Source organism: Rattus rattus, chromosome 12, assembly GCF_011064425.1.
Source record: "Rattus rattus isolate New Zealand chromosome 12, Rrattus_CSIRO_v1, whole genome shotgun sequence".
Taxonomy (NCBI): domain Eukaryota; kingdom Metazoa; phylum Chordata; class Mammalia; order Rodentia; family Muridae; genus Rattus; species Rattus rattus.
Window position 1 is genome coordinate 5,206,874 of NC_046165.1, and position 25,874 is coordinate 5,232,747.

General features: G+C 46.2%; 1 protein-coding gene across 1 annotated transcript in view; it reads left to right on the forward strand.

The window, feature by feature from the left end:
• Nucleotides 1-1,030: 1,030 nt before the first annotated feature.
• Nucleotides 1,031-25,874, forward strand: part of LOC116913408 (ras-specific guanine nucleotide-releasing factor 1) — a gene marked incomplete at its 5' end in the record, with an annotated part of 43,133 nt that continues 18,289 nt past the window's right edge. The window contains 9 exon segments of the mRNA XM_032917592.1: nt 1,031-1,279; nt 4,944-5,305; nt 9,126-9,233; nt 11,063-11,230; nt 12,157-12,263; nt 12,693-12,805; nt 14,619-14,679; nt 23,447-23,550; nt 25,108-25,192. Of these exon segments, the coding sequence (XP_032773483.1) occupies nt 1,031-1,279; nt 4,944-5,305; nt 9,126-9,233; nt 11,063-11,230; nt 12,157-12,263; nt 12,693-12,805; nt 14,619-14,679; nt 23,447-23,550; nt 25,108-25,192 (1,357 nt within the window).

Sequence of the window (25,874 nt, forward strand, 5' to 3'; positions counted from 1 at the left end):
AAATCAGTCTGGAGGTTCCTCAGAAAATTGGACATTGAACTGCCTGAGGATCCAGCTATACCTCTCCTGGGCATATACCCAAAAGATGCCCCAACATATAAAAAGACACGTGCTCCACTATGTTCATCGCAGCCTTATTTATAATAGCCAGAAGCTGGAAAGAACCCAGATGCCCTTCAACAGAGGAATGGATACAGAAAATGTGGTACATCTACACAATGGAATATTACTCAGCTATCAAAAACAATGACTTTATGAAATTGTAGGCAAATGGTTGGAACTGGAAAATATCATCCTGAGTGAGCTAACCCTATCACAGAAAGACATACATGGTATGTACTCATTGATAAGTGGCTATTAGCCCAAATGCTTGAATTACCCTAGATGCCTAGAACAAATGAAATTCAAGACGGATGATCAAAATGTGAATGCAGATCGCTCCTGAGAGACACAGCCAGAATACAGCAAATACAGTGGCGTATGCCAGCAGGAAACCACTGGAAGACAGCTACACTGTGCTTATATATAATAAATGAATAAATAAATCTTAAAAAAAAAAAAAAGCAGTTCTCTTTTTATAGCTGAGTAACATCCACTGTACTTTATTTGACCATCCATCTGCTGATAGATATTTGTAGGTTCTCACCACTCTCCTCTATTATGGGCATGGCCACTAGAAATGTAAATGTGCAGATTTTTGTGTGAATATAATTCTAGAGTGTCTTAGTAATTTGGAAGCACATTGTTTTTTGTATTTTTCCAATACTGAAGGATTTTAGAGTCTTTGGGGAATGAGTTATAGCTCTTTCTTGGTGTTATCCTTCTGACGTGTCCAGAAAACTGTTCTTGTCTGCATGTGGGGGTTGACAAGATGGCTGGTGATAGCCTCGCCCCCTCACTTTGTGAAGAGACACCTTAGATGTTCGTCACTGCTTCCTCCTCTCCCTCAGTGTTCAGATTCAGTGCCTCCTTATGTTGCTGTGATGTTCATATCTGCACACATCACCTCTCCTTGCCCTCCCCTTTATAGGTCTGATGCTTCCTTATACTGTGATGACGTTGACATTCGCTTCAGCAAAACCATGAATTCTTGCAAAGTGCTGCAGATCCGCTCTGCCACCGTGGAGCGCCTGCTGGAGCGCCTGACTGATCTTCGCTTCCTGAGTATTGACTTTCTCAACACCTTCCTGCACTCCTATCGAGTCTTCACCGATGCTGTGGTGGTCCTAGACAAGCTGATCAGCATCTACAAAAGGCCCATCACTGCGATTCCTGCCAGGTATATGCGTGCCTTTTGCCATCACCATCTACAAGAATCCCTGAACTCTGAATGATGGTTTAGTGTGAAAAGGCAGCTGCTCCCAAGCCTAATGACCGAATCTCAACCCCTGGACCCACATGGTGGGAGGAGAGAACCATTCCTGCAAGATGTCATCTGACATCCACACTCACTCTATCACACACACACAAGCACATGCACACACATATATTAACTAACTAAATGTGAAAATATTTTTAAAAGAATCCCACCATCACTGTTCCCCACTGGGTCCATGCACACTGCTTCTTGAACCCCACAGATTTCTTAGACAATGAAGTCTCTGGAAAAGAGGCTGTCCCAGAAGTGGGAGTGCTAAGGCACATATTATTCCCAGACCACAGAGGGAGTACATTTCAAGACTGGTTGGTTGGTTTCCCAAAGGCTATAATCCCACAGCTCTGGAGCTATGAATGTATACAACAGAAGCACAAGGTCACCCTCAGCTATGCCTGTTAGAGGTCTTCTTGGAAGACTATATTCTTTAGGGAGGGATCGCTCTGCTCCCCCCCCCTTCCCCAAAACTCCTTGAGGCCTAGCTACCCATGCTGCTGATCAGTAGGCTGCTTCTTCTGCTTCTGCTTCTTCTGCTGCTGCTGCTTCTGCTTCTTCTGCTTCTGCTTCTTCTGCTTCTTCTTCCCCCCCCCCATCTTTATTAAATTGGGTATTTCTTATTTACAATTCAACTGTTATTCCCTCTCCCAGTTTCCATGCTGACATCCCCCTAACCCCTCCCACTCCCCTTCTATATGGGTGTTCCCCTCCCCATCCTCCTCCCATTGCTGCCCTCCCCCCCCAAGAATCCTGTTCACTGGGGGTCCAGCCTTGGCAGGACCAAGGGCTTCCCCTTCCATTGGTGCCCTTACTAGGCTATTCGTTGCTACGTATGCAATTGGAGCCCAGGGTCAGTCCATGTATAGTAGTGGCTTTGTCCCTGGACCTTCTTCTACTGCTTCTTCTTCTGCTTCTTCTTCTTCTTCTGCTTCTTCTTCTGCTTCTTCTTCTTCTGCTTCTGCTTCTTCTTCCTCTTCTGCTTCCTCTTCTGCTTCCTCTTCTCCTTCTCCTTCTTCTGCTTCTGCTTCTTCTGCTTCTGCTTCTGCTTCTGCTTCCTCTTCTGCTTCTTCTGCTTCTTCTGCTTCCTCTTCTCCTTCTCCTTCTTCTCCTTCTTCTTCTGCTTCCTCTTCTTCTGCTTCCTCTTCCTCTTCCTCTGCTTCTACTTCTTCTTCTGCTTCTGCTCCTGCTTCTTCTTCTGCTCCTCTTCTTCTTCTGCTCCTGCTTCTTCTTCTGCTCCTGCTTCTTCTTCTGCTCTGCTTCTTCTTCTCCTGCTTCTTCTTCTGCTCCTGCTTCTTCTTCTGCTTCTGCTTCTTCTTCTGCTTCTGCTTCTTCTTCTGCTCCTGCTTCTTCTTCTGCTCCTGCTTCTTCTTCTGCTCCTGCTTCTGCTTCTGCTTCTTCTTCTTCTTCTTCTTCTTCTTTTTCTTCTGCTTCTGCTTCTGCTTCTTCTCTTCTTCTTCTTCTTCTTCTTCTTCTTCTTCTTCTTCTTCTTCTTCTTCTTCTTCTTCTTCTTCTTCTGCTTCTGCTTCTGCTTCTCCTCCTCCTCCTCTTCCCCCTCCTCTTTCTTCTTTTTCTTCACTCTTTCACAGCTGAGATTTTATTGGTTGAGGAGCAGAATACACAGACATTCCAGATCATATCACACTTCCCCAAACTCTGAAGAATCACATTGTGTTTGTGTATGCCAATGAAGAGCTACATATTGTTTCTCTTTGAAGTTATTCCAGAGTTGTCCCTGCCTCAAACTTGGCAAGTTTCCTTAAGACCTCTCATAACAACCAAATACTCATAATCCTCAGTTCCACCAACTCACAATTTTATGCCACACACAGAACATACTCAAAATCTCCATCTTTCACAGCACATTATCACAACTGTTAGGAAAATGGACTGTCATGACCTCAGACATCACAGTTCTGACAAGGCAAGGACCAAAGACTGGCTTTCTTACGAAATGATTCTATTAGAAACAGATACAACTGAAAATATTCCATTCCAGACATGAATGCATGACTGAGACCCCAAATTGTCATTTAGTATGCTTTGTACTGTAGGATATAAAACTAGCCCCTCTACAGAATGTTATGGTGACCCCTGAGACCGTCATAGCCTCTCCTGATTCAGTACCCTATTTTCTGGTTGTACAAAAACAAAAAACAAAGCAAACAAAAATCAACCAGCAAATGATTTACCCTCTTTTAAAAAACCAGTTACACTTAAAAAGTGGGATAAGATAGGATTCCCTCACCTTTTAAAAATGTTTCTAGAGCTATTTAAAAAAACTCGCATTTACAAAATAGTTGATAAAAATATTCCTCTGGATTGTGCAAGAAGGGAGGCGGGGACCACTGACAGACGGATGCTTAGTCAGACTGTCAGACTTGCCTTCTCTCTCTTCTTCAGAGGCGGACTCTGGTTTTCTGTCTCTGTTTTCTGAAGGCAGATGCGTGGTTGCTAGTCAGCCACTTCAGCCTGTTTGCCCTTCAGTCCCCGCTTCCCCTTTATCTGTATTACTATTGTCTATTGCTTTATCCTTTTCCTTGGCCTTTCTTGGCTTCGTGTCCACCTTGGCAGGAGCAGGCTTGACCAATAGCCTCTTGGAGCAGGGCTTGGGCTCCCGCCTTTGCCACTTCATCAGCCCAAACCTTCCTCTTGGGCAACATGGTGGTGTGCGGGGTAGATGCCGGGTCTGTCACGGAGCTGCACTGCCACCACCACACAAACTCCACTAAGCTTCTTTTACACACCCCCTAGCCCTCAAGCCTTGGTCAGGGAAACCAAGGGATATCCATTATTCTCCATTCCCTAAAACCCTTTGGGAAACTTAGGGCCCGCCCTTTACAGAAAGAAGGGAAAATGGAAGGGAGAGAGAGACAGGAAGACACCCCTGCTCTGTGTATACCTTCATGCTTTGAAGAGTCCTTTATGGTATATTCAAGGTACATCCTCCAGTGGACAGAACCCTTTAGCTACCATGGCTTCCAGACATCTTTCCTACCTACATCACCGAAGCTCTCTAATGACAAGGCCCAGAAAGGCCAAGAGACTTTCCACATGGCCCTTACAAGTTATGACCGAGGAACTTAAACACAGGTGTCAGGATTGCTAAGGCACTTCTATATGTGCCAAACCCAGTAGGCACATGAAACCCCTCAGATGCCACGGCAGAGACATGAGTTTAGAGTCAGAGACACCAGATGCGTCACTGTCTGTCCCTCAGCCTCTGTTTCCTCATGCACAAAGCAAACCACTGTAAGGACAAGAGCAGACCATGTACGTTAGTATCCTCATGTGGACTCATGTGGGTAAATCGAGGCCCCTCAGAGGCCTACAGTCAGGAGCCATAGCACCTCAGAAAAGAGCCAGAGGTATGAACATCAGATAGAACCATGCCCACAACTCAGACACCCAGTCCTGTGGGTATAGACATTCGTCCCCAAGCCCTTTAATCACAACCCTGTGCGGGGACCCACTGTAGCCTTCAAAGATCATCCATATAAGGAATGCACTATCAGCCCCGGTGGGCACGTCTACATTCACAGCTTTTTCTCCCTCTTCCCTCCCCTCCCAACAGGTCACTGGAACTCCTGTTCTCCAGCAGCCACAACACCAAACTTCTGTACGGAGATGCCTCCAAGTCGCCTCGTGACAGCTGCAAGTTCTCCTCGCCGCCGCCCTTGGCCATCGGCACTTCGTCCCCAGTCCGCCGCCGGAAGTTGTCTCTCAACATTCCCATCATCACAGGCGGCAAGGCGCTGGAACTGGCTTCGCTCGGGTGCCCCTCCGACGGCTACACCAACATACACTCGCCCATATCTCCCTTCGGCAAAACCACGCTGGACACCAGCAAGCTCTGTGTGGCCAGCAGCTTGACCAGAACGCCGGAGGAGATTGATATGACCACTCTAGAGGAGTCATCAGGCTTCAGGAAGCCGAGTGAGTGGATACATAAGCGGAACCATCCCGTTAGCACACATCACTGTGAGGCTTGGTGAGCTGGACTTGCAAAGCCTCTAATAAACAGGTTATAGGCAGTGCAGACTGGTAGCCACATGGAGGACACAGGTTGCCAAGGTGAGGCCATCAGAAGCTCCCAGGATATTATCATACCTCAGATGACTCTCAGCTGAAGTTCTCAGATTTGTGCCTTCCTTTTCCCTACTGCAGTAGCATCCTGCATCCCAGTATTCAGATCATCTCATTGGCCCTTGCCCTCAGGATTCAGTCTAGCTTGGGGACCAGACCAGACCCTGAACCTGGTTGAGACCTGATTCATATTACATTTGAAAGGTGCTAGAAGAGCACTGAGGATATGCTGGGGACACCATTGAGAGAGCCAGAGAAGGCTTCCTAATGGATCCAATAATTTGATGCTCACCAATAGAAAGGGAGAGCATTCTAGACAAAAATAATGGAATGTAAAATAGTGGAGAATAAGGAAGGCATTGTATGCTCTAAGAACAGCTCACCACACCTGGCGCACCAAAAATGGTGGCAGTGGTCCAAGATCCTTCTGGGGCCACTCATGCCTTCCTATCTAAAGCCTTTCCTGACCATTCTAGAAGGGTCCAATTGGGTTCAGTGTTATCTCAGATCAGAAAATATGCTGGAAATTACCAGCAAAATCTTGCTCTCTGTGTGTGTGTGTGTGTGTGTGTGTGTGTGTGTGTGTGTGTGTGTGTGTGTGTGTGTACACATACTTGAGCTGATCACAAGTTCCAGCCTTTAAAAAGGAGGCACAACTGGGAAGAGGAGAAGCCACCAAGGCTCGATCACTAAGGACATTCCCATGGTACATGCAACAAATAGGTGGTGTGCACGGCTAGCACAGCTGAAAGTTGGTAGCTAAGGTAATAGCTTGCCAGAAAACCCAAATACCATCCAGTGTGTGTGTGATGTGTGGAATCTAGAGAGGCAACAGTGAAAGGCTCAAAATTTTGTCCAGCACAAACCTGCAGTGAGATCCCACTGTTACACTGTGGAATGCTACCCCAGACTGCCTACAAAGCCACCTCATACCAGAGTCCGTGATACCCTCAATCTGTCTATGTGAGCTGGTTGAGTGGACGGTTTTAAAGAGACCTGTGGCTTCCAGTGGGTTTTATAAACAGGCTCAAGTGTGATCACGTTCTAGTTGGGGAAACTGAGACCCAGAGAGGATAAGTTGTTTTTATTTCCCAAGGCTCCGGGAAGATGGCTCCACTGGTAAAGTGTTTCCCACATGAGCGTGGGGACCTGAGTTCTATATTTACCTACATAGAAAGTCAGGCTCAGAGGCACCCCTGTAATCCCAACTGCTAAGAAGGCAGAGGCGTGAGGCTCCCTGGGGCCCATTTGATAGCCACCCTCACTGAATTGGTAAGCTCCAGATTCAGTGAGAGACCCTGTCTCAAAAAAAATTAAATGGAGTACAATTAAGAGAGGCACTTGATGTCAACTTCTGGCTTCATACACACACACACACACACACACACACACACACACACACACACACACACACACACACACACACACACACACACACACACACACACACACACACACACACACACACACACACTTTTTTTCTTTTTTAGCAAAAAAACCATTGTACAAAGAGTATATGGGCCCTGACTTTCCTATGATTAGGAGACTAATATTTATTTCAGATCAGAAGCAAGAGATGAAACATAAAACAGGACTACCCTTGGCAAATCAGATAGAAATATCTCAGGACATCTCACAACAAACAGAAATGTGAGGTCCACATGTGCATCAATAGAAACTTGTTATAAATGCAGACATTTTGGGGTGGAAATGTAGCTCCTATCCCTAACCCAGAAGCTATCTCCAATTGATAACTACTTGCAAAAGAAAAATTAATTTTTTTCTAACAGAGTCTCACTGGGTACACAAACCACACTTAAGGACAGGCCCATGCCCAGAAGTAGATGGCCAATACAAATGAACTCGATGGCATTTTTTGGAGTTTCTTGTGTTTTTTGTGAATCTTAGGAGATTTCTGTGTGTTGAAATGTGTAGACTTTTGTCGACCCATGCAGATCTATCTAAGAAACTTGCGATTTGAGGACTTTAAGAATGAGTCAGACTATGGTCTAATGCCATAGACAACCTTACTTCAGTTTCCGTGTACTTTTATGTACAATGTATCAAAGAAAGCAATGATCTAAGGAACATTGCTTGAGCTCAGAAAACAGGATCAGAAAAACATGTTAAAAAAAAAAAAAGCATCAATACGCACATACTATATATTAACAGAGCAGCCCTTTCCCAGGACTTTCTCAGGACAGCCCTATTTAAACACAATTGCCTGGCACCTACTATAGGTTATATCTGGGAAATCATGAAAACAAAGCAGAGACCATGTCCAGATTCAGGGTTCACCGAGGACAGCACTCAGCATATCCTTTCACCAGACTGGGTTCTACAGCTGTCCTGACATCCAACAAGAATAAGCGTGTCCTATAAACTGAATGTAAAATGTTTGTCACATGAGGTACAAAAATCACACCCAAGAACAATCCAGGGAACAAAATGACTTAAGGTAAAAGGCCCCTGCCCCACCCTTTTCGAACCTTCCTCACAGTTCCCCAAGGCATTGCTCACCATGCACCATTCTTTTGACCGTGTTCCCACAGAACACATATGTCTCTGAGTCTGTATGGATTTCTTGTGGTGTGTCTGTGTCCTTGATTTTTTTCCCTATTCTGTTTCTTTGTTTATTTATTTTTATTAGTAGTATTTAGACATCTGTTTGCTTTCTAACGAGAGAGCGCAAGGGGGTGATTTGGGTAGACAACGAAGTGGGGAGGATATGGGAGGAGCTGGGGAGAAACCATAATTAGAATGTATTTTATGAAAAAAATCCATTTTCAATTAAAAAAAGAGAGTTTATGTTTGCCTGATACAAAGCTCTATATTCAATCCCCAGCACCATATAAAATCTGGTGTGGTTGGTACATGCATGTAATCCAATAATTTAGAGGGTAGGTGCAAAAGAATCAGAAGTTCAAGGTCATCCTTAGCCACATAGAAAGTTCAAGGCTAGCTAGCCTAGGCTACATGAGAGTTCAAGGCTAGCTAGCCTAGGCTACATGAGAGTTCAAGGCTAGCTAGCCTAGACTACATGAGAGTTCAAGGCAAGCTAGCCTAGGCTACATGAGAGTTCAAGGCAAGCTAGCCTAGGCTACATGAGAGTTCAAGGCTAGCTAGCCTAGGCTACATGAGAGTTCAAGGCAAGCTAGCCTAGGCTATATGAGAGTTCAAGGCTAGCTATCCTAGGCTACATGAGAGTTGAAGGCTAGCTAGCCTAGGCTACATGAGAACCTGATTCAAAAACAATAAAGGAATGAAAGAAAGACCTCCCTGTTTCACATAGACAGAGGCTGTATTACAGCCTCTCCCCTTCCTCCACCACTAATGATGGAACCCAAGACTCTAAGATTGCTGCACTAGGCAAGCGCTGTACCACTGGGCAACATTTCCAGGCTCCACAATCTGCAGTCTAACAAGAACCTAGGTGTGCCCATTACATTTTTAGAAGTCCTAGTAAAGGAAAAGCCATCTTGGAGGTGCACAACCTCTACAAGCATGTGAAAGGCTCTGATAAAAACCTGTGGTGATTAAGCTGTTGAACTGTCTTCATCCAGGGTACCAGGCCCATGTTACTTAGTCTGCTTTGCTTTAACAAATGACTGATGTGAGGCTTCCCATCAATGAATAATTGAGAAGAATATATGTCTTTCTATTCCCCCAGCCTCAGACATCTTGAAAGAGTCTGATGATGACCAGAACCAGAGTGATGTAGACGACACAGAAGTGTCTCCAGCAACACCAAAATCATTCAGAAACAGAATCACTCAAGGTATGTTTCCCAGTGTGGAGATGACGGTGGTTGTCCAGGAGGGAAGGGGTACATTAGTGCTGCTGTTGTTTTATGAGTGATGCCTAAGGCCAGTGACTATTCTATTTTATATCCCCCTGGGATGTGAGGGATATGGGTGCTGGGACATTGGCTGGGTAGGCCCTGATCTCTCCAACTTGAGGCAGAACTGCATTGTCTAATCAGTGACCCAGCAACTGGGGATCTCACATGGGAGAGAGCTCACATCAGAAGTGATTCCTGGAATCTCATTGGTTCAGACTTTCATCCTTTCAATATGCATGGAGAGAACCTGGGTTGGTCTTACCTTTAAATAAGGAAAGCAAGGCTGGGGAGTAGCTCATTAGTAGAGTGCTTTCCTGACATACTTAAACTTCAATCCCTACCTTCACAGATAGGAGCCAAGACTCTAGTGGTTCTGCCCACTCACATTTCAGACTCACAGTCCTGCAAGATTCTTGAGCTGTCTACCTAGTTTCTGGTCCTCATTGACACTACTACATCCAAGGGTGGGAGAGGACTCAGGGGACTTCAGCTACCAGGACAATCTTTCTGCCTCCCAAAGAAGGAAAGTCAAAGATGCCATTCACTTTCAAGTTCTTGCTCTATACTCATGGGACATTCCAAATCCCAGAATCCCCTGCTGCCGCACCTGGAAAGAAACCCAATAAGGAGCGAAGCTACCAAGCTTTAGAGAAAAGTTACCTGAGCACCCTGTAGCCCTTCCTGGATACTCAGACACAGCAGTAGATCTCAGAGAGCCCATTTTCAGAAACCAGCATTGTGAGGGATGTCTGTAATCCCAGCACTTGAGATACTTAAGAGCCCCAGGCAGGGGAATGAGGGTGCCAAGCCAGTCTGGGACAGAGAGAGTTCAAGGCAGCTGTGGCAACTTACTGAGAGCTGTCTTCAACAGACAGAGAGCGGAGGAAGAGAGGGATGAGATGCTGTTTCAGAGAAAGAAAGACAGAGAGAGAGAGAGAGAGAGAGAGAGAGAGAGAGAGAGAGAGAGATTGGTCTCAAAGAAAAGGAGGAGAGACATCTCAGAGAAAGAAAGGAAAGGAAGGGGAGGGAAAGGGAGGAGAGGGAAGGGAATAGGAAAAGAATAGCTCTGAGTTTTTAAAGCAAGACCAGTTGTCCCTCATGCCTCAAGAAATGCTACTTCACTGTGATGGTATAGTATATCTTCCATACTCCTGTGAGGTGAAGCAAAGGCTTCTGGAGTTGACCCTTGTGACTATTTGTCGTCATTGTTACCATCAGTTGGTCTCCTTGTTTGTAGAGCCTTTTGTACTTTCTTCCGTGATCTCCTTTGTATGTCCTCTTTTGGATGTATCCTTACTCCAAAGGAGATTCCTGGAGCTCCAGAGTTGAAGGGATGTACTCATGGTCACATAGCCCATGAGAGGTAGGAAGAATCCCAACCCACGTACAATGCTACCTCAATCCCACCATGCCCACAACCCTTTCAATATGAATTGTGAACGCCAGACTTTGAGCGGACTGTGTGTCAGTTCCTAGTACACTGAAAACATGACACAGCTCATGATGCTTTTCTCAAGCAGGTCTAGGCCCAGCAAGGGTGAATCCCACTCTTCTAAGCAGCAAAAGATTAGTTGAGCCTTTATGGCCTGAGGTAGTCCTAGGAATATTGTGGCGTGACTCTTATAGAGAACACACACACACACTTGCCCTTGAACCCCTTTCCTGCCTTAGGCTTTTGAGGTTGGGCTGTCCTCCTACTGTTTGAATGTCTGCCAGCCGAAAAGGACTAGAGAATGGCTGAGGGTCAGTTCCCATTCTTTCCACAGAGTTCCCACTCTTTAACTACAACAGTGGAATCATGACATGTCGCGATCTGATGGACAGTAGCCGCAGCCCTCTCTCAGCTACCTCTGCCTTTGCCATAGCGACTGCAGGAGCCAATGAAAGCCCCGCAAACAAGGAGATATATCGAAGGATGTCTTTGGCCAACACAGGTGTGTGAACATCTCTGCTTATGAGTACTCCCCTTCTCCATGGTTCTGTGCCAGGGGTCATAGCCACAGGCATGGGACCGCCCTTCCTCGGGTGTTTGCTGTGCATTGCAGAGGCCATGGTGAGTCCATGTACATCGCCTCTGGAGGACTCCCTGCTCCAAAAAGCTGTCCTCACTCACTGAGCATGGAGTGAAGCCTTTGCTTTTCTGTTACCCTGTTGACCATTCCTTTTAGGGAGGCCAAGATGGGGGTCCTTCTTTCTGCACCAGCTAGGCTCTGCATACCCAGACCTATAGTCAGAGCAACTGTATGTTTAGGGTGCACCCTTCCTTTCCACTTCCCATCATCAATGGAATGAACTCTGAGCTATGTTGCTCATCACCCTCTTAAAGGGCAGCCACACACACACACGCACATGCACATTCACATGCACACACGCACCCCTAGATTTAACACGCACCCCTAGATTTACCCTCCCCTCCATCCACTTTGAACTGCTGCTACCCACTCTTCCTGCAGGCCCTACCAGTGCTGTCTTGCCATCCTAGAGTCCCGTTCTCCCTACTAAGTCCCCTTTCATCCTTGGCCAAATTCTACTCCCTGCAAAAAACATCAACCAAGAGAGCTCTCAGCACCCTTCCTTCCATTGCTCAGTTCCCCAGCAATGGTTCCACTCCAAAGGCTAGAAGAGGGTTCCTGGAGAGCTCTGGTCTTGGGCACCCTGTATAGTCTTGTTTATGGAGGCTTCCTGAACATTCTAGATGGAGCAGGTGTGTCAGAGGTTTGGTGTTGAGGAACTGGAATACTGAGGCTTCGTGGCCTCTCATTTGAGTCTGAACACAGTTAAGTATTTCCCTCCAAGGCCCTCAGATGAGTCCGTTAAGTAACCTCGACTTCCTGTCCTTTTCTCTCTCTGTCACTGTCAGGGTATTCCTCTGACCAGAGAAATATCGACAAAGAGTTCGTGATCCGCAGAGCGGCCACTAACCGTGTACTGAATGTGTTGCGCCACTGGGCCACCAAGCACACCCAGGTGAGTGGGACTGTGCTCCAGGAACAATGACCTCCCAGTAGCAGACAGTGACAGCACACAGTCAGTCAACCAGAGAAAAAGAACCCCATTTTCCCAGGAGGGCCTGCTCAAGTTCCCTAGAGAAATGAAGCAAAGACAGTCAAGAAGACAAGGGGCCTGTTTGGCCACTTGTCTACAGCTAGATTACGGGTAGGCTTGGGTCTCCTTGACTTAGGGGTACAACTGAGAGACAATCTTGGTCTTGTTCCAGGACCCTATGACTAGGACATTTGAAGCCCCACTTGTGGCCTTCCAGGAAATAGTGACAAAATAAGAAAAGCAGAGTGGCCACCACAGGCAGAAAGAGAAACTCTGTCCTGCAGCCTAGCTCTAAAATACTGCAGGGAAGTTTGTGATTCCAGCCAGAGTTTCATGGTCATTTTCCCACAGGACTTTGAAATTGACGACCTCCTCAAATACAAGGTGATCTACTTTCTGGAAGAGGTCATGCATGATCCAGACCTTCTACCACAAGAGCGAAAGGCAGCAGCCAACATCTTGAGGTAGGAGGATAACCTGCTGGGACAGGGCCCTGCCCCATACCTCCACAGTAGCCTGACTGGGCAGGAAATGTCAAGGTAGATATACGCCCCCAGAAATCTGGGAGGGATGTACCACACTCTGCACCCAAGCTTAAAGTGAGTGCTGTATGGACTTCCTGCTCTCTCTTCTGCCCACCCCTCACCAGACCTGGACGTAGCTAGGGACATAGCTTGATTGGTATCATTCTTGCTCTACCACCACGTAAACTGAGTATGGTGATGCATGTCTGCAATCCCATCTCTTGAGCTGTAATCCCAGCACTTAGGAGACAGAATGATGAGAAGTTCAGAATCATCCTTGGCCCCATGGTAAAGCCATCCTCAACCACATGAGACCCTGTTGGGGCTGGGTGTGGGGACTGTATCACTTCTCCAAGTATGTCGATGGCTGCTAACACCTGTCCAGAGTATGTGATAAGTACTACCTACATACAACTACTTAAATCTCAGTGCACTAAAATTGAATACAATAAAATTGTATCTCTCCCAGAGCTTCAGTTTGCTAGAGGCCCCTATCTTAGCATAGGCCATTCTTCTCCTCACCATAGAGGTTCTATTGGATAATGTTCATAGTCATTCCAGGAATGTCTATTGGTTTAAACTCAGTTAAGTTGTTTATGCCTCAGACCTGTGTTGTATCTGATTCCCAACCTGCATCTTCTCGCAGAGGTCAGGGGTTAGGGGTCAGGTAGTCCCATAGCCAAGCTACCTCAGCCAGCGTGACTCACAATTGGCTCGAGTAAGGCCCTTAGCCAAAACTCACTTTCTCTTCTGTAAAATGGGTGAACAGTGCTGGCTTTAAGGGTGTAGTAAGGCTCAAGTAAGATGGTACACTTAGCTTCTTCAGGTTCTCAGAAGGTAAATGGTGGAGGTGCACCAGCACCCTACATCCTGCTCTTATTCTTTCCACTCAGGCTGGCTTCCCCAGCCCAACCTGGGGAGGATTCTTCTCCTCACCACCAGCTAGCCACCTCTGTATTCCCCATCATTGCCTCTGCCCCAGACTTCCTTCCAAATCCAGCTTAGGTACTTCCTGCAACCCAAGTGTCTCCAGCCCCTCTTCTATCCTTGCACTGGCCTCTTCACTCCTCCATGTTCACAGTCCTAAGATATCCTTGGCCCTTCCTCATCTACAGTTCTCTCTCTCTCTCTCTCTCTCTCTCTCTCTCTCTCTCTCTCTCTCTCTCTCTGTGTGTGTGTGTGTGTGTGTGTGTGTGTGTGTGTGTGTGTGTGTGTGTGTGTGTGTGGGAGAGAGAGAGAGAGAGAGAGAGGTAGAGAGAAAGAGAGAGAGAGGAGAAGGAAGGAAGGAAGAAAGGAAGGAAGGAAGGAAGGAAGGAAGGAAGGAAGGAAGGAAGGAAGGAAGGAAGCCAGGCCTGAAGGGTATTCCATTGAGGGATATCCCCTGTCCACTTTGGTCCTCCAAGTCTGACACTACTTCACCATGTGTATCCCATCATTCCATGTGCACACAGAAGTGGTTGCCACAGGCTCAGCCTGACCTCAGAGTTCCCTGCTTATGCCTCTCTGGGTCCTGGCACATACATACACAACAGAGTGTAGGAAGCTCTGAGGCTAAGGGAGCACCTTTTTCCCAAACAGAAGGATAAGAAATAAGTCAGTAAAGCAGAGAGACACAGGGGGAACAAAGAGATAAAGTGCTTCCGGCTAAAGGCAGTAAGCAAGGATGGGGCGTGGCGGGGGATGTAGAAGACAGGCCAGGTAGGAAGGCCTATCAGAGAGGTACACTGGGACTCACAAGATTTCCTCTCCCTAGGACTCTGACCCAGGAAGAAATAACTGAAAACCGTAGCATGCTGGATGAGCTCTTACTAATGGTAAGTCGGATGACTATCTCATTTGATCACCTAGGCAACATCTTCCTCACCTTCATTACTTCATGACCCCCTGACCTAGCACAATCATCACTAGCATCCATTTCCTATGGCTTTGTGACTAAGTAGCACAAACTAAGCAAGATATTCCTCCTCCTCCTCCCTGCCCTGGATCCTGGAAGTCTGAAGCAAAGATGTATGCAGGCCTGTGCTCTCCCAAGAGCTCTACAGGAGGACCCTTGCTTGCCTCTGCCAGCTGCTGATAACCCTGTGTACCCTCAGCTCCTGGCTGAATCAATACAGTGCATGTCTCCGTGGTCTGTTGTAGCAGTTTCTAATTAAATATTCAAATAGGTCCTGGCAGCAGTGACACATTCCTCACTACCTGCCCCAATGTTCTAGGTTCCTGAGTGAAAGATACATACACGCAGTCTTTATATTTATATTTTTATATGCCTTAAACAGCTGAAATGATTGGGCCACTCCCTAGCCCCCACATGGCTAATCTATCTCCTTCCAATATTCCCAAGTCATTACTTACTAAACTCTATATTCCATCTTTGGTACACTGAATCCAGTCAGGCAGCCCTCTGAGGAGCACTCTCTCATGACTCCTACACGGCAGCTATGCTCTCTGCCCTGCACTTTCTCAAGCATGGCATCTCCCCTCTCCTCCAGCTTTCCCTAGCATGGTGGATCTCCTTCTCTTTCCTCCTTCCTCTCCTTCCCTAGCTTGGGAATCCTAAAAGTCCTGCCTCTGTCTGCCCTGCCCAGACACTGGCTGCTGGCAACTTTATTTACCAATCAAAACCAACTTGGAACCAGGTTCCTCAGCGTCTTACATGCAGATATGAGGGTTCTTGTGCAATTTTGGGGACCCAAATTAACATGATATAAGCATTAGACCAAACCCACTACATTTCCTCCTTTTGTCCAGTTAAAAAGGCTCTTTTCTCTCAAATATAAATTGAACACAATTATAACAATTATGTAAATTGTATGATATGCAACTTATAATATCCAGTCCATCATATTTGACAATTTAGATAAATTATTCTATCATTGGAACTTAACTTGAAGAGTTTACAATTCTATACTTGAATTATGTTTTGATTTTCAACTTGTATCATCATCTGAAAAACCAACCTTTTACTTCTAGATCATCTGCCTTAATGCTAAACAACTTAAGTGATTATGAGATTATAACTAGTCTTCAACCCCATCAGAGATCTGAGGATGAATTAAATATTCCTTGAATATATTTGAAGCACAAAAACATAGCTTCCAAAACTTAAACAATTTGTAGAGACAGCTGACTACATGGACAGTCTCCTATATTCCTCATGACATAGGAGCATCTGTCTTCAGCCTTCTGGTCCAGAACCATGACAGACCTTAAGTGAAGCAGGAACTATGAAGGATAGCTTACCCTGTCTTGGCAGAGCTAAGCTGTAAACTCTCTCACATCGTGTGTCCTTTTCTAGACAGTGATTTTTGTTTGCAGATAAATTGGGGCAATTCTTGCCCAGTGGCTACCTTGCCACAATTGGAGCAACTCTACACGGAAGTTATGATGTTTGATATCTTCTTTAAAGTGTGAAGGGGGTATTGTCAGGAGCACACATGTCTCCTAGTCAAAAGATCTATTAACAATAATTTTTTTAATGCCATATTCTGTGAATCTCTGATTCTTTTGAAGACTATGTATACTATATCTGAACTGTTAACCCTTGACTACCCTTAGTTATTTACTATTTGAATACTATTGAAAACATATTATAATTAAACTAGAATTTAATATTGCCAAGAGTTTACTATCTGACCTTAACTTGCATTACTTAATCATCCTAAACAGTTTGTAATGCCAGCTATTAGAAGGATTGAGTCTAAGCCTTGTATTCTTAAAGGAGTTGCATAGGCACAAGACCTCTCTAAGAGTAACAAAATTAGTTTTAAATTTTGTATAATATAAAAAATATATACCAATGTCAACCTTAAACCTGTATTAATATATAAATTCTGTACCAATGTAAGAATATAACTTCAATTCTATATCAAAATGAAAAGATTTCTACCAATGTAAGTTTATGGCTATAAAATGCTTTATATAAGAATTAATTTAGTAATCTATCCCATATATCTAATTTCTTATAATATTACTTTATCCCCTTTTTCTTTTCAACACTCTTACTTTTACTTAAGAAAGAAAGAACAGAGAAGAGGAAAGGAAAGACAGAAATCCCCAAGTCCAAGTTCTCTATGTAGTTTCCTCCCTATCCAAAATTATGACCCTTTCCAAATTATTCCTTAAAATGACAACCTATCTATAATTTATAAAATAACAATAACCAGACAACCAAATCTAAGGAATCAGGATGACAACTCTCCATAGCTTCTTCCTGCTGAATTGAGGTGATGAATTTTTTAAGGAAAATTTTTTAGGAAAATTGGAAAAATTTAGACTTAAGAAAGAGCTAGCTTTAGCATTTGTTATGCAGTCTCTGTATGCTTAGAAAGTTCAGAGTCTGAAGTTCTGACTGGAACTTTCTGAAAAGCTGGATAAACCAAGGTCATCAGGAATCAGCAGCTATTCCTAAAGCTGTTATGTGAGCAAGTTTCTGGAAACAGCTTCAGAAGGCAAGGAGCTGGAACAGCAGGTCATTTCAGCATCCCTGAGGATGAATCTTGTCAGAACTGCATCTTGCATATTCGTTCTGCAATATATGAGTCTTATAACCAAATTTTTAGTACTATAAGAATATTTGTATGAATTGTTCAAAGTGCACAGATCAGTTAGGGATAAATTTTTGCTCCTTGTTTGAGCAGGTGAAAGACAACCATCTTCTTTATGAGTTAATTTGATCAATAACCAATTGGAATAATTCTCCATTCATGCCATGTGAATGACAGCATGATGAATCTTAAGGATTCTGTAACCAACAAGATTTATTGGCTGATTTTAGCTGAAGATTTGGCCAGAAATATTTTTGTGTCTAAGCCAGTTACAGGCCTGTTCCCATATGGAGGGATCAGCATATCATGTTACGTGTCCTGTTTGTTCTGCTTGAATTTTTCTTTTCTGTCTGTAGTCAAGATCTTCAGGGGGTCATCCCCTATCGTATCTGATCCTTATAACTTTGGAAGGGGTCCAAAGCCTTTTCTTCTTTCCTGTTAACGCAAACACGGAGCCTCTCTCCTAAAACAACATGACCTTGGTCCAGCAACCCAAAATCATCAAAAGTATAGGTTGATTCAAATTAGCAGCCTCCTTTTTATTTAGGCCTCCTCAATTTTGCAACTCTCACAGAGGATTTGTAATACCATAACCACCAAACTTATAGCCACCACATTTTTGATAATTAAAATAATTCAAAGCAATTAAAGCAATCTTAAACAACCATTATTATCAATTGAGACAGAGCTCCTTCCCCATCTCCTGCCTTTGTTCCTACATGAGATCAAAAGCCTAAGTTTCTATTATCTGTTAAGATAGAGTCTTCTCCTTATCCCCTGCCCTTGAGCCTACATTTGAGATCAAAGGCCTACATTTATTTATTCGTCCATGCATACTTGAAAACCATTAGGCAATTTTTATTCATTCCTCCCTCCTCAGGAGATTATAATCTCTATGGATATATATAATTATATCACCTTCCTCTTTAAATGAGTTGAAATAATATCCTTTCCTATTTGACTTCAATTAAATTCCCTCTGTTTACTGTATAAGCCTATTCTCAGACTAGCAATGTGTCATATGCCAGGCTAAGCAATCCCAGAATTCCCACAGAGCACATGTTCAAAGAACCCAGCTCCTTGTGATAGCACTGACTTCTTAAATTTCCATTTTTTTTCTGTTCTTTTTATCTGATTGCAGGAGGCATGCAGCCTCTCTCTCTGCCCTCTGAACAGCTTCTCTCCTTGCACAGCAGGGGCTCCCAACACCTCTGAGCTCAAGCTCTCTGAGACAGCTTAGAAGCCTTTGAGATGGGCTTGAATCCTGAGCCCACCACCCAGCTTTGTCTGGGTCAGCTTGGGGGACATAGTTATCCTAGCTTATGCCATGAACCCCAGAATAATGTGTGCCAGTTTTCCTAGTCCCCACCCCATGCAGCTTGGGCAAAAAAACAAAAAAAAAAAAAAGTGCAGCTGTGCTAAGAAACCAATTCTCTCCACCTCCTAATCCTTAAAGGCATAGCACGTGTTTTCCATTCAGGAGTTTCCAATTAATTTTTAAGAATGAGTTCTTGCCCCACATTAGGTACCATCTGTTGAAAGTATCCAATTTAATATTCAAATAGCAGAGACTAAAGGAATGGCCATTAAGAGCCTGCCCCACTTGGGGATCCAGCCCATATACATACAGCCACCAAAACTAGACAATACCGATGAAGCCATGAAGTGCATTCTGACAGGAGCCTGATATAGCTGTCTCCTGAGAGGCTCTGCCAGAGCATGACAAATACAGAGGCAAATGCTAGCAGCAAACCATTGAACTGAGAACTGGGTCCCCATTGGAGGAGTTAGAGAAAGGATTGAAGGAGCTGAAGGGGCTTGCAACCCCATAAGAACAACAATACCAACCAACCAGAGCTCCCAGGGACTAAACCACTACCCAAAGACTACACATGGACAGACCCATGGCTCCAGCTACATATGTAGCAGAAGATGGCCTTGTTGGGCACCAATGGGAGGAGAAGCCCTTGGTCCTGCCAAGGCTGGACCCCCCAGTGTAGGGGAATGTCAGGGTAGGGAGGCGGGAAGGGGAGTGGATGGGGAGGGAGGAACACCCTTATAGAAGAAGGGGAGGAGGATAGGATAGGGAGCTTATGAACAGGAAAACTGGGAAAGGGAATAACATTTGAAATGTAAATAAAAAGTACCAAATTAAAAAAAAAATACTCGGGGTTGGGGATTTGGCTCAGTGGTAGAGCACTTGCCTAGCAAGCGCAAGGCCCTGGGTTGGTCCCCAGCTCTGAAAAGAAGAATAAAAAAAAAAAATACTCAAGTAGATCCTGGCAACCAAGGCACATTCTTCAGCACCCCAGTGTTCTGGGTCCCCAAATGAAAGACGCATGCACACAAGCCTTTATATTTTTTATGCCTTAAACGGCTCAGTGACTGGACTACTTCCTGACCCCACATGCCTGATCTACCTCCTTCCAGTATTCCCAAGTCATTACTTACTAAACTCTATATTCCATCTTTGGTACATTGAATCCAGTCAGGCAGCCCTCTGAGGACTGCTCTCTCATGGCTCCTACACGGCAGCTATGCTCTCTGTCCCACACCTTCTCCCCTCTCCTCCAGCTTTCCCTAGCATGGTAGATTTCCTTCTCCTTTCCTCCTTTCTCTCCTTCCCTAGCTTGGGAATCCTAAAAGTCCTGCCTCTGTCTGCCCTGCCCAGCCACTGGCTGTGAGCAACTTTATTTAGCAATCAAAACCAACTGGGAGCCGAGTCCCTCAGTGTCTTACATGCAGACGTACAGATTCTTGTGCAATTTTGGGGGAGCAGCATTAGACTAAACCCACTACAGTCCTTGTCTTAGGGTTTCTATTGCTGTGATGAATCACCATGACCAAAAAGCAAGTTGGAGAGAAAAAGGGTTATTTGGCTTACACTTCCATATTGCTGTTCATTAGTAAAGGGAGTCAGTCAGGACAGGAACTTTGAGGTAGGATCCTTGAGGCAGAAGCTGATGCTGATGTAGAGCCATGGAGAGATGCTGTTTACTGGCTTGCTTCCCCTGACTAGCGCAGCCTGCTTTCTTGTAGAACCTAGAACCACCAGCCCAGGGATGGCACCAACCACCATGAGCTGGTCCCTCCTCCACTGATGACTAATTGAGACAATGCCTTACAGCTGGATCTCATGGAGGCATTTTCTCAACTGAGGCTCTTTCCTCTCTGATGACTTTAACTTAATATCGAGCTGACACACAAAACCGCCCAGAACAGTCTGGGAGCCATTTCCTCTTGTGTCCTTGTGTTGTCCTCCTTCTGTGTATGTGTCTCTGTCCACTGTGTCCATATTTCTCATCTTACAAGGACATCAGTAATGTTGACCTACCCTGATAGCCTCATTGTAAATTCATTACATTGGCAAAGGTTGTAGACAAGCACCAGAGCCTTGGAAATTGCTTCTTTATTGAGGAGCAAAATCTAACTAGTAACACTGCCACTTTTCCTCATCCACCATGCCTCCTCATCTCCCTTACCCCTCCCTTCTCTTTCATGCCTTCTTAAAGAGGGTCTTCTGATGCATGCCCATGTGCTAGAGAACTTTACATTCTGAACAACTCCAGATCCGCTTGTCAGTGATGTTGCCAGTTTGTATCATTACTCCTTTTTACAACTGAGGCACAGAGACCTAAATCACCCACTCAGAGGTGCGAGTGGGAAGTGGTAGGCAAGAGAGCTGTTCACACTCAGGTGCAGCTGACCCCAGAGAGAAACTCAACCCCTAGACCACAGCACCTCATCCTGAGGAGTCACGGTATGCTCACTGAACCCTTGAAATGACAGGACCTCGAGAGAGTTATGCTCTCAGTCAAAGAGCATGAGCTAGGGGTGACTCTCCGTATGCCATGGGGAATGATGGCCTCAAGTGCTTCCAGCATTTGGCTAGAACACTCACAATGTCCCGTGAACCGACCCAAAGCTCCTGGCCACTGAATTATGATGGTTGGAGATTCTCAAGTCAAACCCACTCTAACCTCCCCAGAGTTGGACTCAGTGTGATTCCATCTCAGCTCCAGGCTGGCCAGTGACCACTAGTGTATCAGCAACTCTGGACTCTGTCTCCTCCCAGCTCTCCTCACCCAGCACCCATGAAAGCACAATACCCTACCCACATTCTGGCCCAGGAACAACCTTGTCTGGCTGGTGCTCCGTAGAGCCCACCCCAACTAAGGCAAGGAAGGTGGTGGCATCCAAACGCCACTTGCTGCAGACTGATCCTCTGGGTTCAGGATACTGAAATAACCTTCTTCACTCCTCTGGCACTGAGAATGCCCTGTGCTGCTGCTTGCCAACAGGAGCCTGGCTGGAATGTTTACACTTCCCGAGCACAAGGGCCCTTTTCCTTTGCCAATGTTCTGGGGCCCTTCTAGAACAAAAGGTCATTGAGCCCTATCTCTGCCCACCCCAATCCTTCACAGATCCCCAAAGCCTCTGAGTGACAGGTCCAGCTTCATGGAGGCCAGCAGCCTCAGTGGGCAGGAGAAAACTGGCCTGCCACATTATGTCACGCACGCCTTCTGGAAGGTGACAGAAGTTGTCACTCTGACTCTACTTCCAAAGCCACTTAGTCCCTTGGTAATATCGAAAGTGAGGAGAAGGCTACCTGTTCCTGTGCAGCACCTAGAGCCACTGGGCCACACCCCAGCATGACCTCCCGGGTTTTTTCTGTGAGCCTCACAACCCTACCATCCTGAACCCAGCCCTGAGAAACCCTCAGGGGTGACTGTAGCTAAGCTGTGACCCTTCAGAGGACCCATCTCCAAGGCTAAGCTGCCCACCCTGCAGAGAGTCCATCCCCGAGGCTAAGCTCACACCTTTGGAGGGTCTGTCCCAAAGAGCACACAGGAGAAATGTCACCGCAGAGATCTTGCCCTACAACCCAGCCACTCAAAGCCTTTCTCCCCCTCATGCCCACACCCCCTTTGCCTGCCTGGGAACTCATCCCCTCCCCAAGATGACTGCCAAGAGACACCGATGACTGATCTGCTACCATAGAGAATCCGCGACCCCGTGAGGTCCCTGCTCTGTGAAGGCCCCTGAGTTAGGACTATGCTTTCGGGTCGCCCGTCCCCAGTGTCTGCCACAAGCCTGGCAGTACAGACCTCAGTGAGAGCAGAAAAAGTGGGGGTAGGGAAGCAACAGAACACTCAGCCTCAAGGAATGGCATGTTCTCTGGGTGTGGGTGGACCCCACTTCCTTCCCTTTTGATCCATGTAGATGGGCCACTTGGGCACTTGGCCAGGTGCTGGAACTTCTGGGTGAGGTGGAGTGAGCGTAAGGAAGCACAAATCTGGAATGGCTGGCAGGCCCATCTCTAAACCTATTCTACCCGATAGCCCTCCCCTCACTCTTGTATGACCCAGCTGGCCCCAAGGTACTGAAACCTTTCATCCGACCCATCCCTCGGTGAACACAGGCTCCAACAGCAGCATGAGTTCCTCCTCTCCCCACCCCCAACTCCCAAATCCAGCAGACCCAAACCCTTCCTGCACTCCTGAGCACATCAGCCTCCCTGTGTCCACCCTCATCTAACTCCTGCCATGGGTGCCCCTGTCCCTGACTGTTTCCCTAAGGGTGTTCCCAGGTCAAGGGAACCAGGTGACAGATAATCTTAAAGTTAGTATCCGTGAGGGAACCTCATAAGTCGGGGACACAGTAGCTGAGGACTGGGCCAGACAGCTGTCTTCTGCTCACAAGACAGGAATAGTCTCCAGTACAACTCATACCCAGGAGCCCACAGCTGCAAATGAGTTTCCAAGAAAAGCTGTGTTGAGCCCGCCTGGGACCAGGCAGAGCCCAGAGGAAGTGGTCCATCACAGCTGTCCTCTGGGAGCACAGGACACACACACACACACACACACACACACACACACACACACACAAACACACAGGGTGCAACAAGCAGTGGGACCCAGCTTCTTCATTGATAGCCCAGCCACCCACCAGAACCCAGAGGAGATTCCTCTCAGAAAAGTACCCATAAGCCCGTAGGCATCACCTCGTGGGCCTGACTCTGACCTTGCTCCCTCAGACGGAGGGTGTGAAGACTGAGCCCTTCGAAAACCACTCAGCCATGGAGATAGCAGAGCAGCTGACCCTGCTGGATCACCTTGTCTTCAAGAGTATTCCTTATGAGTAAGTGGGTATGGCTGCCGCCTCCTCTCCCTCCTCCTCCCTCCTCAGCACATCTCTGACTCTAGCTGTGTGAAGTCTCCAAAGCTTGGAAAGAACTCTCCTCTCCCTCTTTGCCTATTCACATGTAAGCACACCCCTCCCCCGCCCATGCACACACTGTCCTGGAAACCTCCAATTCAGAATCCTCTTTCTGGGGGTGCAGAAAGAGTCCATGTTTATTCGCACACAAGCATAAGTGTGTTTGTACACGTGTGTATGTGTGTTTTCTCTCTCTCTCTCTCTCTGTGTTTGTGTGTTTCTCTCTCAGTGTGTGTGTCTCTCTCTCTCTCTCTCTCTCTCTCTCTGTGTGTGTGTGTGTGTGTGTGTGTGTGTGTGTGTGTGTGTGTGTGTGTGTGTATACAAACCCTAGGAACAAATTTTGGGTATGGCCTTAGACTTTGATGAAGCCTCAGGCTTGCTGCTGTCTGCCCTGCCCTGTCTCTAGTCACCCTGGTTTTCCCTGTAATTACAAAATTTTATGTCTCTCTCTTCATCTAATAACTGGCATGCATTTGTGAACACTGTTCATGTCCTGAGCAGTGCATTCTAAGTTAAGGTGGCTTTCTGTTTTCATCTTTTATTTTTAAAGTTATACTAAATTTCCTCCAAAACAAGGCATTTCTCTGAATTTCCAATAATTATGTAACGATTTCCCTGGCTTTGATATTGCCATGTCTGAGGCCACATATCACCAGGGCCTTCAGTGCATTCAGTTTGCCCTCCAGAGGCATGTTCATAGCCTCACAGACAAGAGTACAGCCTAACCTGATGACAGGGTTGGCGCGGAGACCTACAACCTCCCAGGATGTGGAAGCAATATTACTCCCGCCTCCCTCTGGTAGCAAGAGCAAGATGTATGCTCACAGATGCTACCTCCCCAAAGCTTCACCAGTCTGTGGGACTTCACTCAAGCACCTCTACTGGTCACTTAGCAACGTGGGCAGTCTGTGGCTTCCCATTAGGTTCCCTGGAACTGGTTTGTGGTTATTTTATCCATTTATCCTCTTATGTCTCACATATCTATCATTGGGAAGTGAACCCAGAGCCTTGAACACGCTAGGCACAAGCCCTACCATCAAGCCCCTTTTGCAACTAAGTATCACTTCTATTCTGAAGACCCGCTCTTCTGGCCCCCACCCTCGGCTGTGTAGCCAGGGCCAACTTGTTTCACTACTAATATGTAGAAACAAGATCCATAGGAAAATCTGCTGTGCTACCCACTTTCACAGCAGGGCTCCGCCATCTCTTACCTCCAATCCTTCTAGTCTCATGATGGCCTCCCATTTCACAGATGAGGAAAGGACCCAAGATGCAAAGCACTTGTCTGAAAGCACTCCCACTGAAACAGGGCATCACAGACCTGGGCTTGATTGAGCTCACGGTTCCTTCCTCGCTAGGCCTCTGCGGAGGCTGCTCCCCTAGAAATGATCACCTCAAAAAGCAACGAAGCGACCCCACACGGAATGAGTACTGCGGAACTAATTTCATCTGCTCTGTGTTCCCCTTTCCTCCCTACAGGGAATTCTTTGGCCAGGGCTGGATGAAGGCAGATAAGTATGAAAGGACACCTAACATTATGAAAGCCACCAGACATTTCAACCATGTGAGTACGCATGCGCATCTCAGTGACTTCCGGCCAGGCTTTCCATTGGTTAAGGCCCACAGAGGGCGGAGCGGAGGCCAGGCCGGCTCTCAGCGGTGTTGTCAGGGCCGGCTTGCTTCACTTCAGTCTCAATTTCTTCACCTGTTAAATAGATGAACGCGAAAAAAGCCGTGTAAAGATCAACTGGAATAGTTATCTCGAGCCATCTGCCTGCAATGTAGTCACCACGACCTCCTTGGGGTCACAGCAGACCAGTAGTAGAAAGGATGGAAAGGAGAAAGGGTTGGACAGAAAAGACCCAAAGCATTCTTGCTGTGTTTCTTATTTTCTTAGCTCATCTCAGCCTTAGAAATAAGCAAAATGAGTCTGGAAATGGCCAACAACTTCTCTCTGATGTGAACATTGCCCAAACCCTTCTGACTCTCCAAAATGTCGTCTAGGAGTTCTGTCGACCCTAGACATGATGGTGTGATGTTCTAGCCACCACATTTCCTTGTGCGGTGTGTGAAAGATGACTCCACAAGTTAGCACTGAAGAGAGTAGAGGCCCCAGAGACACTGAGAACAAGGCCAAGGGCCTGACACTGCCACTGGACAGAGTTGGGATAGCCCTGCATCTGGCTCCCCAGTTCCCACCTCCCAGTACTGCCTCCACCATTAACTTTTCTGGCATAGAGTGGTTA